Below are 12,771 nucleotides of genomic sequence, written 5' to 3'. Positions count from 1 at the left end.
AGAGAAGTGGCAGCTAGCTTGTCAGTTGTTGGAATGGGCAGGCCTCAGCCCTATTAAAACCTTTCCCCCCGATTTAATACAGTACAGACAATCCAACACAGTTACACTTTGGGAATTCTTACACATCCCCAGAGCACCAAATAGTATACTGCCAGCAGCCCTGGAGTGGCGGGCAGCGCGCAGTCTTCCCCTCCCACCCCAGCCCTGGAGGGGCTCCCCCCCAGCCCTGGGCATCCCCAGCTACTCCAAGTCCCAGCCACCTTAGCCTCAGCAGGCTTCCCTTCCTAGAAAAGGAGCAGCCTACTGGGCTGGGGCCAACTAGCAACAAGAGGGAAAGCTGCCTCTGGACAGAGCACGGGCGGAGCCACACCGGGCTGTTTGGGCAGGCTCAGCCTTCCCCTGCCTATTAGACATGACACCTACATCCTTGCAGCTCACTGCTCACTGAGGCCTTTTGCTTCCATGAGGATCAGCTATCAGGGAGCATTGTATCAATAAGCTTCAAGCCATGCAAGAATGGCCCTGAGGATGGATGACAACCAGCTAAGAAAAAATAAGTACAGTCAGACCTTTGTAAAATTTGCCGTGGAGCGAATGCTCTGATTAAAACTTCCTTCTGCTTTATCCATCCTCAAAAGAAAGGAAACTAGGAACGCACAACTGAAGGCAACAGAAAGACTGGTTAAGGGTATTATAACAAGAAGAAGCCTATACTGCCAAACAAATGTTGCCTTAGACACTGTTGACAGAGGCATACCCAGTTACACACTGGTATACTGATGATACAAAATAAGTATTTTTAATGTTAATACTTAACAGTTCTCTAGATCATCATACAGTATTCCAAGTACTTTATAATATAACTCATCTTCACAACCTGTGTGAGGAAGATAAGCATTATCAAAAATGTTACAGACGGAAAAACAAAAGGATCATCTTTTACCATCTTTTAATGGTATTTTTTGGATAAACAAGGTCAATCTAGTGAAAACCCATGTAGTTAAACAGGGATGAGGACCTAAATCCCAGCATTTTTGACCACCCTACCATTCTGTCTCAAGCACACAGCTTCCACAGGCATGATTACTATAGCACTTAACAACAGCGTGTACCTTCAAAGCCAGGAGAAGCAGCAAGGCACAACTGGTTGAAATAAATGCTTAAGAAAGGCCTTTCATGAAAACTTAAAGCGCATAACATACCCAAAAATTGTATACTCCACTAGTAGCTGTGGTAATCCATAAAAGGGAGATCTATTTTATTCAGTACAGTGCAAAAAAGCTCCACTAAGTGAAAAGCAGAACTATTAAGTGCAAGGAACTAGACTTCACTTATCCCTCAGAAATACCATTACAATTAAGAAAAACAGTGTTCTCCCAGGGGAACAGGTATGTCTAAAGTGTAATCTCAACAAAAGATGAAGAAAACATCTTTTCTGTAGCCTCTAATTGCGAAGGGAAGTAGACTTTAGCCCAGATAGGGCTTTAAAGATGTCTTCTAGCACCTCAAAACTGAAAGTTTCCCTTGGAAAGGCACACAAAGATTCAGCAACTTCATCTACTGAGTTCTGTCTGAGCCAACAATCAGTTGAACTGTCTCTCAAAGAGGTCTGATAGATTCAACTCATTCATCTGATGCTATCTTTCCAAAGTGAAAGATCTGTGTTGTGAGCAGCAACTTCAGTAGTTTTGAAAAGTGTTGTGCAGGGTTGATAAAAAGAGATTTTTTGAAAAAAGGTAAAAATGAACCTATTTAAAATTGTGTGTGAAATTATGCCAGTGTACGTTAAGGCCTAATCTATTAAAATCATTTAAACTAAATTAACAAAAATATTAAGAAATACATGTTTTTAAAAGTTCCTTTATTGCACTGATGGAAGACATTAGTTAACAAGCTGGGACCACAGTTTGTTGAAATGCTAAACACTCTTGACAACAGAAGCCTCCTTGCAGGTGCACAGAGAATATCTTCATTTCAGTTTGTTCAGCTAGTTCGGTTCAATGATTAGATCATTCAAGTTAAGAAACCGATTGAGAGTTGAGAAAGCAGGAAAGCTTGTTTTCTTCTTTCAAAACATGAACAACAATTAGGTGTGAGGATGGAATCTACTAGTTCTAAAATCTTGAGGCACTTGGTGACCAGAAATAGTCAGTTCAATTAACTACAGATATTTCATTTATTTTATCTAATTTAAATGCAAACCACCTTTTGATAAATCTACTGTTTTTTCTTACGTATCCAGCACATTAAGGATAGTTTTAATTAAAACAAACATTTTAAAATGCTATTTTTTGTGCATTTTAATGGCATTCCAATTTTCAAATAACTTGAAAGAAAATTAAAGTAAAAGAAAATACATCATTCATTATGTTCTAACAAAAAATATACAACTTAAGAATCTGAATAAATTTATTTAAGCAATTATAAAGGCTTAACATACATGTGTCTATTGTATCCTCTTGGTTAGCAGAACATGTCAAGTTTAGTTGCCGCAGCTGTATTTAGTTGCAAATTAATATGTTGTATGGATTACCAAACAATGAGAGACAACCTTTCTTTAGGAAAATAAAGAATACAAATGCAAAACAAGGTAAAATAGATTTAAATCAAGGTTTCCTGCTTGCTGATTTAAATCTATCCATCCTGGTGTCGTATAATACCAAAGAACAGGGGTTCTCAACCTTTTTCTTTCTGAGGCCCCCCCTCAACATGCTATAAAAGCTCCACAGCCCACCTGTGCCACAACAACTGGTTTTCTGCATATAAAAGCCAGGGCCGGGGTTAAGGGGTAGAAAGCAGGGCAATTGTCTGAGGCCCCATGCCACAGGGCTCCCGCAAAGCTAAGTTGCTCAGGCTTTGGCTGAGAACCCCAGGTGGCAGGGCTCAGGTCCCTGGGCTTCAATCCCATGTGGTGGGACTTCGACTTTCTGCCCTGGGCCCCAGCAAGTCTAACACTGGCCCTGCTTGGAGGACCCCCAGAAACCAGCTCACAACAGCCCAGGGGGCCCCGGGCCACTGGTTGAGAACCACTGCCAAACAGCACATGAACTAAATTCACTGTTACTGTACTTGATGGCCAACAGTATGGCTCCAGAACTTTCAAAACGTCTTCTTCCAAGCATCTACAGTCTGGAGTTCTCAACATTACACCCCATTCAGTGGATTTTCCTTCATCTAATTCACATGCCATCAACTAAGCCTCACCTTTAACTTTCTAGAACCCACAGCTTGTTAGATAGTCCTCTCCAAAAAAGTCTTGTGATGGAGCAAGTCCACAAACTCCTGAGTGGGTGACTTTAGGAAAACTCCCCGATTTTTTTTTTTTTTTTTTAAATCTTTTAGTGTTTTCTCCCCAAACAAAAGCCACATTTTCTGTTCTAAACTTACAATCTCCTGCTTTTTCCAATACATAGCCACTAAAGAGCTCTACCCTATTTGGATATGGTGAATACCTCACATCAGGGCTCCCAGACATTTTATCAGGGTGAGGATGTTTACTTCCTTGGACTTCACACGTCTGAGCAAACTGAATCCGTAGAGAACCATTTCAGAATTATAGTAGCATCTACTAGAAAGTAACACCAATTTTCTTTTACATCTTTTAGGAAACAGAATATTCAAATACACATTTCCTTGCACTCTTGAAAAAACTTTAAATGCCTTTAGCAAGAATTTCACTTTCCAGTGATTCCCACTGAGGTTGAGAATAAACTCTTACCTCAAGGTAAATTTTAACAGCTGAACTAGCACAACAAAGATAAAGTATATTTGCAAAATGGCTATTAACTCAATTGAGACCCCAAATTAAGCTTTACAAAAAACAGGTTTAAAACACCCCATCTGAATAGAAATATTTTCAACATTAAAAAAAATTCCAGCTAAACTTTAATCTTGAATGTTTTCTGCAGCATTATAAATAAGAACAGCACTGTGCTAGTACAAAAGAACCAGAAAAGGGAACTGATTATAAATTAAAGTAACACTAGCTGGTCCAGTTTTATTACTTTTTATATTTCATTCTGCTTAAGTAAACAGAAAAATGCACAAGGCAATTACATGTTTTATTAATTTTTTATTAATACAAGATGTTATTGGCAACCAAGGAAGAAAGTTATATATGACCTCAACATCTTTCAACATTTCTGGATTTCAAACCTACCTATTCAGAAACTGACAAGAGTAAGTTAAGACTCCTGGCTCAAGACAGCTCTCTATCAATTTCTTGCCCACATGATTTTGCACACAAAGAAGTATTCTTTGCATTACTTTAGAATGGGATCCCCAGGTCCTAGCTCCACCAGTCTCCTATTTCAGCCTCAAAAATCTGTGCAATTTTAAGATATCAGGGGAGTTCTGGATCTTTAAAAGGTAGGCATTGCACCACTTTCTCCTGTAGATCAAGCAAAGCTTCCTCTACTTGTATTTCACCTTCCTCTATGTAAACTTCATCCTACAAAAGTGATGATCCCATGTATCCATCATCATAAGTTGCAATCAGTTTGGAGAAATGTTTTTTGTTTTTTTGTACATGGTACTCAATGACCAATGTCGAATGACATCAATTTCTGGAGCTTTTCCCTCTTTCACTGCTGGTCCCGGTAAACCGGAAAACTACTCTCTAAGAACTCCACCAGCTCATGGTCATAATAAGAACACAAGAATGGACATACTGGCCCATCTAGCCCAGTACCCTGTCTTCTGACAGTGGCTAATGTTTCAGAGGAAATAAATAGAACAGATAATCATGAAATGGTTCATCCCCTGTCGCCCATTCCCAGCTTCTGGCAAACAGGGACACCATCCCTGCCTAATGTATCTAATGCTTTTTTGAACCCTGTTATTATCTTGGCTTTCACAACATCCTCTGGCAAAGAGTTCCACAGGTTGTCTGTGAGTTGTGTGAAGAAATACTTCATTTGTTTTAAACCTGCTGCCTATTAATTTCATTTGGTGACCCCTAGTTCTTGTGTTATGAGGAGTAAATACTTCCTTATTTACTATCTCCACACCAATTATGATTTTATAGACCTCTATCATATCCCCCTCGTAGTCAAATTAGGCTTACCGGCCTGTAATTGTTGTGATCCCTCGGGAGCCTTTTTTTTTTTTTAAATGGCATTAATTTAGCTGTGTGTGTAATGCATGGAGTACTAGCAGACTGCCCATGCCTGGTTATACTATGAAGTGATAGAGGAGGAATCCTGTCTCTGTGAGCTGCCAACTCAGACTTCTCCCCACAGACTACAGCTTTCATACCTTCCTACCAGTCTATAGGGAAATTGCCATCTGACTGGCTGCCCTTTTCCACTTCCTCACATTTTGGGAAAGGGCTGCTGAGGTACAGCCTAGTGCCTCAGCCTATCCATCAGGCAGAGATCTTATCCCTCCAAGTAACCAAAGGGTAAGGTCCTGATAGAGTCCTTCAACCCTGTGTGCATCTGAGAGCCAACTGGGGAACTGCTCCATGCTGGCTCTGCAACTTTTACCCTTCTAGCACTGTCCCCATCCCAAAAGAAAGAAAGGGAAGGGTTGAAGACCCTTTGCGTGAGAGGAAGAGAAAGAATGATATCCTTTTGTTTGTGGGAAGGAAGAAGAATTAAATGTCTTGTTTGGGGAAGAAAAGAATTGAAATGCTGGGATCTGTCCTCCTTTCAGTTGGTCTCTTTTTTCCTGAATTTATGCAAATGTACGGAAGATATAGAAAATTAATGCAAGATTACATAAATTTTCAGTGTACTGGATTTTACATTGAAGCTGTTGGCAGGTATGCAAGAGAGACTTCTCTTCTGGGATACCTATGCCTGTACAGGAAAGGAGAGGAATCCTTTTGAATAGCTGGCAACAAGGGGAAGGAGAAAGGAAGGTACTCTGGTGCTCTTGCTCCTGGTCACTCTCCTGTTCAGCATACCCCTATCAGAAGGGAAACAAATGGGCTGGACCTGTACCTTGGTTTTTTGGTGCCTTTTCACACTGGCAAGAGAAGGGGTGCACTCTGGGCAGCTGAAAGGGCACTTGCACCAGGCTGGGTACTTTTATAGCAGTTTTTCTGAATTCTTGCTGTCCTCCATTATAAGAGCTAGTTTCATCCTTCATCCCGCCTCAGCATGCCTGTGCACAAAAGAGCTGTTTCTCTCTTAATGGCTCATCAGATTTTCTCACCTTGAGCTGTGCTACATGAAGGAGGCATAGCATCTGCCTAAAGGCTGATTGGGAAGAGTGAGGCATGCTGAGCTGACCTAGCTACAGTGTTCCTCCAAATGCTGGGGGCTGCTTAATAGCAGTAGCAACACTGTTTCAGTTTGACTCCTTCTACCTACTCACCTGACTAGAGTTTGCTCCTTTACAATGTCTGTGTTGCAAGAGAGAGGGTTGCCAAGCTAAGGACCTGACATTTAGGTGAGGGAAATTCCTCTTAGCTTGCATCTCCCTTGGAGGTGGGGTGAGAGGGGGTCCTGGCTTACTAATGGTTTCACTGTATTGAAGTGGGTCCCCTTCAAGTGAAGCTAGCTTGCAGATGCTGAGCCTAAGAGGGAAGCGAGACCTGGCAGCATGGGCACTTTCTTGCTATGGACAGCTGTTCTGTACCCCTGGCAAGAGTTGAATGCTGCACATGGGATTAAAGGCCTATACGGGGGCTGGCACATCACTTACTCCCATGCAGACAACTAGTTCATTCCTAAACACTAGCCATATATCTACGCTGCAATTAAACACCCACGTTTGGCCCATGTCAGCAGACTCAGCTCGCAGGGTTTTGGCTATAGGGCTCTAAAACTGCTGTACAGACAGTTAATCTTGGGCTGGAGCCCAGGCCCTGAGCCCTCCCCTTTCATGGGGTCCCAGAGTCCAGGCTCCAACCTGAGCCCAAGCATCTACAGTGCAATTTTACAGCCCAACAGCCCAAGCCAGCTGATACAGTCCAGATGTGGGGGTTTAATCGCAGTGTAGACACACACATTGAATGCATCCAATGAAGTGAACTGTAGCTCACGAAAGCTTATGCTCAAATAAATTGGTTAGTCTCTAAGGTGCCACAAGTACTCCTTTTCTTTTTGAGGATACAGACTGACGTGGCTGCTGCTCTGAACCCTGTAGATAGTAAGAAATTACTGACCAGCAGCGGAACATCGGTGCAGGTGTGAACGCCTGAAGCTTTTTTTTTTTTAATTCATTTTAAATTGTCAAGATTTCAAATTGACAATGCCCCTTAACCTACAAACCCTAGCACTTCAGACTTCCAATAAGTATTTAATAAGAGCTTCTCTACATTTACAGCCGTAACTCTCCATGTGGACATTTTCCCCAGAATTTTCTAGAATATGAGTGTCCATACAGGTGAGTTATTCCAGTGTAATTATAGCAGTCTAATTATATTGGGGTAGTTATGCCTGTGTATTACCTATGTAGATAAGCTCTAAATCAGATATACAGGATGGGAGCTTTACGTGTAAGTTCTGGAAATGCATTATAGGTTCTTATTTCAGTCAAAAAGAGACCTTGTAACAAATGTGAGTGAAGTTTCCAGCCATAGTTTGTGTGTGTGTGTGTGTGTGTGTGTGTGTGTGTGTGTCTATTATTTTGGTTAGATGGGTGTTGTGTGTGGAGGGGTTTTTTGGAGGGGGGAGGTTGTTTGTTTTTTAAAGAAATCAGTATACTTTGGCTTTTTCTGGGTGACAAAGACTGTAAATCCAATGCCCTAGTTTGGACAAACTGCATGTCTTACCTTCATCAAAGTCTGCATCATCTTCCGTGTGCTGAGGGAATGGAAAGCAGTTGGTGATTTCAAGCCTGTCATCCACCACAAGTCCCAGCAGCACTCCCTGGACCACCTCATTCCCCTGTCCTTCTTCTTGGTAATGCTTAATAATCTTTAACACAACCTAAAAATCAAGAACAAAAAGCAGAATATGAAAGCCTATTCTGTATTGTGTCTTTAAATTCGTATAACAAATTGTTTAAGTAAGTTATCTGAAATGGTAGCTGAAGACCAAATGAACTACAGGCTTAAAATGCCAGCAGAAAGTCCTGCACAAGAAGCTATACAAAAAAGTTGCATTGTACCTTTACCTAATATGTTTCACTGAATTTAATGTAGGCCAGCAGTAAATTGTAAAGGGGAAGTATTCATGGTAAATTGAAGGGGAAGTATTGACAACCACTAAAGGGACATGGGAAAACCATTTTTTTTTTTTAAACAAAGATTGATTTGCTGAAAGAACTCCCTTTAAAAAAAAATTTTTGTTAATAAGGGCAATATGGACATTTCTGCTCTTTTGTTGCAGTAACTATTAAATACCCTCTTGCAGGAGCTATAATCACCCCCCAAAGCAGCGCAGGAGATGGGAAGTGAAACTGACGATCAAAAAGCAGTGAAAATGATTATGCACAAACCAGTCAGAAGCATAGTTTTAAAAAGACAGAAAAATATTTCTCAAATTTTCAGAAGTAGGGCTTTTAAGGGTTACTTTTAACAATATCAATTACAAAACTGAAATGGAAATATGACACACTGAAGGTGTTCCTTGAAAACATTTAGTCTTAAGACCAACAACAGAGAAGCTAAGTGGCATAAACAAGGGAGAAAATACACTTAAGAGCAGATATGAAAGCATGTAAACGACTAAATAAAAAAGGATTATCATTACAATTCTCACACCCCTCCCAACTCTGAACACTACAATAAAGTATCCCCATGTGATGAAGAGCTGATATTGTAGATTATAATATTGTGTTTTCAATGGCTGATTTGAGACTAGCTCAGACACACAAACTATGGGGTCAATTCATGCTGTTAATTACACTTAAACAAGACAAAGTAAGTGTAGAGTAACAGTAGCTACAGGCACAGATGCGTACATGTACAGACAATAAGGATGATGCTAAGTCAAGCTCAAGTGGACTTTATTTCACCAAGGTCTAAGGTCTAATCCATCCAAGCAAAAGCAAGCTAGAAATGCTTGATGGCCCTGTTAACAAAGCACTATTGATCTTTGTGTCTGTAGGCAAACCAACTACCATAATGGATTTCTGCTCTACCATTGTGAGAGAACAGATTTTGCATAACTACTGCCCTTACAGATTCAATGAACATTCTACATGAATACAAGTCCACATTTACGTGGCAGGAACATATATTTCATTGCACACTAAATAATGAAGCAAAAGGTTATGTTCGTGACAACCATTTTAAAACATCTGTAATGATTTACACTACCTACAGCATGGTGGTAATGAAAAACATTCACAGCACAAGAAAACCAAATGTAAATACACAGTATATATTCCCTTCTTGAGGGGAAAAGGGGGAATCCTTAAAGTTTTATGGGAAGTTTTTTGTTTGGGGTTAGGGAGGAAATAAGCGCTGAAGTGAAAGAAGAAAAGTGGGAAATGCTTCTTCAAACAAATGTGCTGCAAATATTAAATAAGATGAACCAAACCACACAATGCAGTGTGGGAGACTGCATAGCTCAGGGGATTAGTAATGGGATACAAAGCTTTTAATCTCTGGTGCTTCACTTCCATGTCTAGGTAGCCACTTTGGGCAAAGGTGCAGGTACATATTTAAATGCCAAAAATGAGGCTACTTTGAAAGCTTGAAAGAAAAAAAATTACCATATAGAGAAGTGAAATTTAATACCTTTGCTGAAATGGTTAACATCAAATGGTTTTAAACCAAACATGCTTTTTTGTTTTTCCATGAACTATCACTATTCCGTGAGAAATATTCCACCTCCATTAACTGTAAGGATGCTGCAGTACTTCACAATAGGCTTGCTGGGACAGAGATCAAGTTTCCAGTGGACAGCTATCTTGTGACAGAACCTGTAACTAATAGGACTCAATTGGGCACAACATAAGATGCTATTTACTGCATGAATACACATATGCAGAGTATTTTAAGTGTCATATTTCCAACATGTTCTCTTATGCGCTGGTGGCCTTCCCTCTAACCTTTGATAAGATTTTTCACTACAATATTTCATTGCAGCGTTTCTGATAAAGATGCCAATTGTTCCCATTTTATCTTCTAGTAGCCTATAAAAACATCATTACAATACACAGAGCACTTGCTATAACAATGAGATCCCTGGAATCTTCTGACTGAGCAGAAATACAGAAAGTTAGAGACTATCAGAACTCCAAATGGTAATCACGTATTCTAATGAATGCTCAACTCACACATTAACATGCTGTTCTAGTAAGAGACCTGCATGAGGCAACGTTCTAAGCTCAACTCCACGAGCACACTCCACACAGCAACTTGTTTTCCGGCGTTAGCTACTGACTGAGAGACAAGGTGGTTGAAGTAATATGCGTTTGAAAGCTCAAAAGCATCTCTCTCTCCCTCCCCCAATAGAAGCTGATCCAATAAAAGATATCACCTTCTCCAACCCTGTCTCTAATATCCTGGGACCAAAACTGCTACAATATTGCACATTAGCTACTGATTGTCTGTTTTGAAATAAAGATCATAAAACGTAAGAAACAAAAAATGTGCCCCATGAAAATGCAAACATCTCATTCTTGTAATACTTTTGTTTTTATAAGACTCCAACTGTTTTAAGTGATACCTAATGTATAATACTTGGTGAACAGTGGAAGTTTAAAAGAGGCCCTGCAAGACATGCTGCTATCCAAACACTGCTACAAAACTGATGAGGAGACAGCTTGACATCCAGTATTTTCATGTCTTGCCTCAAAAAACAAAAAAAACATTTAAATGTAAAGGTACACCCAAATTTCTTTGATAATCATAGCAAGACTGAGGGTCAGCTTTGAACATTTAACCGGCCATCTCATTTGTTTTCAAGTTATGTATTTGCAATTATGAGTAGCTTTCTTCAGTTTGTCTTAAACCCCTTCCTAAGTGCCAAACTACAGTGAAAAAAGCCACTTTTGTATTAAAATAGGGGAGCAAAGGAGTTACACTAGTATTATTATTAGTTTAAATTCACACCTCAAGAGTATACTGATATGCCTTTTCCATACAGACAAGTTTTCAGGTAATAAAGTCTCAGATATTTCTATCTTTACAACTTGTGCTACAAATCTTGTGTTCACACCACTGAAATCAGCTTATTGATCTGTTCAAACTGTCACAGGTAAAAAGCCAACTGCTGTTATTAGAAATAAGTATGTATATCATTAACACCTATTAGCACTATGTATACTGTCATGTGTGACCTGGCAGAACAGTATGCCAGTAACTATTAAGGCTCTATTCCCATCAGAACTAGTAAAGGGTTAGACTTTAAATCTAGTCTCTTTTTTAAAGACTGGTTAATGGTAGGGCAGGCATTGGAAGCTTTGTACTGTACTTGAGGCCTACGGAAATTTTCTGAAATTCTCACTGTTGCTAACACCAAATTAGCTCCACCAGCATTAGAAATGGCAAGAGGCCTAGTAGACATGTTGCCAGTAGTTAGCTGGGTTTTGTGTGTATGCACACAAACCTTGTCTCACAGCCCTACTCAAAGCTAATTTAATTCATGTTTCATACACCAGCTGCTCATCTACACAAGTGCTCCCAACATTGCCAATACTTAGCACTACGCTTTACACACAGACCAGGCCTCTGAAGATGCTGCTTGTGGAATACTTTCAAGTTTTATAACATTTTAATATCTTAGTTTATTTCATTGCTGTCAAATAGCAAGAAGATGTAATAAGCCTTCAGACTGCACGTAAGTGCAAGCTGCCAAGTTCTGGACCATCAACAGTCTAGATGGTCCATGAACTAGAGTACTGCATGACAGTTGGAGGAACCAGGAGGCAGATGCCATCTTGGGTGAAATGCGGGGAGGGGGAGGTTCTGTGATAGGAAGGAGGACTGTCAGGAGTTTCTGGGCCCCCATAAGCAAAGGAGGCAAATGCCCAACCCAGAAAGGAACAGGTGCAGTCTCACTACCTGAGGACATCAAGCAGCATCTGTGTCCAGCTCAGAGGGGTTTGGCCACATTTTAATATCCTACTCTCAAATATCAAGCAGATAAACTAAACCTATCTAGGCTTGTGTGTGGAATTTTAGTAGTTAGAGCAGATCCTTCCTTTAGAGGAGGCACAGCTGAGTGGTGGTTGCCACCTCAGCTGGATATAAGAACCAGGACTTCCTTGGCCAGTGAAGGACTCTCTTTCTCACTTCTGTTTGTTTTTTTGTTTGCTTTAAAAAAAAAAAAAAATTGTCCTGGAGAACAATGAACAGAAAAAGAAAGTCATGCTTTTGGCCACGGGAGAACATGCGTGATTGTAGTGATGGCCTATTAATAAGGCTAAGATTTTGTCACAGATATTTTTAGTAAAGTCATGGGCAAAAGAGAAAAATTAACGGAAGCCATGACCTGTCCAAGACATTTACTGAAAATAACTGGGACAAAATAGGGATCTATGGATCCCCACACTACCCAACGGTGAGCAGCTGCACAGGGGCTAGGAACCTCCTTCAGCAGCTGGGGGCTATGGGGTACCTCTGATGCCTGCAGCTCCAGGAACAGTGAGGATTAGAAGCACATAGCACAGTTCTGATACCTGCTACCTCGTTTAGTGATAAAAACCACTGCCAACGTGTTGTAATACATCACCAGCACATCAGGACTGGAGTTACAGTTCTTAGGACATCTTTGACTGCTCTGAGCTTTGGCCAATTGAAGAAGAGCCCTCCCACATAATATTCATTAACTTTGGATGTCAGCTTCCCTCTCCAATTCTCACATACTCTGGCCCTCTGAGTATCCCTTGACAAGGGGACAAAGAGAAGACACATGTGGAACCTCA

At 40.4% G+C, this 12,771-nt stretch overlaps 1 protein-coding gene across 2 annotated transcripts in view; it reads right to left on the bottom strand.

Annotated features, from left to right (window-relative positions):
* EIF3H (eukaryotic translation initiation factor 3 subunit H) overlaps positions 1-12,771 on the bottom strand; it is a 127,225-nt gene that overhangs the window by 83,271 nt on the left and 31,183 nt on the right. For both annotated transcript variants that reach the window (XM_074942975.1, XM_074942974.1), the window contains exon 2: positions 7,724-7,880. In XM_074942975.1, coding sequence (XP_074799076.1) covers positions 7,724-7,880 — 157 coding nt within the window. The remainder of the gene's footprint in view (positions 1-7,723; positions 7,881-12,771) is intronic.

The sequence above is a fragment of the Natator depressus genome, chromosome 2 (genome assembly GCF_965152275.1).
Source record: "Natator depressus isolate rNatDep1 chromosome 2, rNatDep2.hap1, whole genome shotgun sequence".
NCBI lineage: Eukaryota > Metazoa > Chordata > Testudines > Cheloniidae > Natator > Natator depressus.
This window is presented reverse-complemented; position numbering and strand designations above follow the sequence as displayed.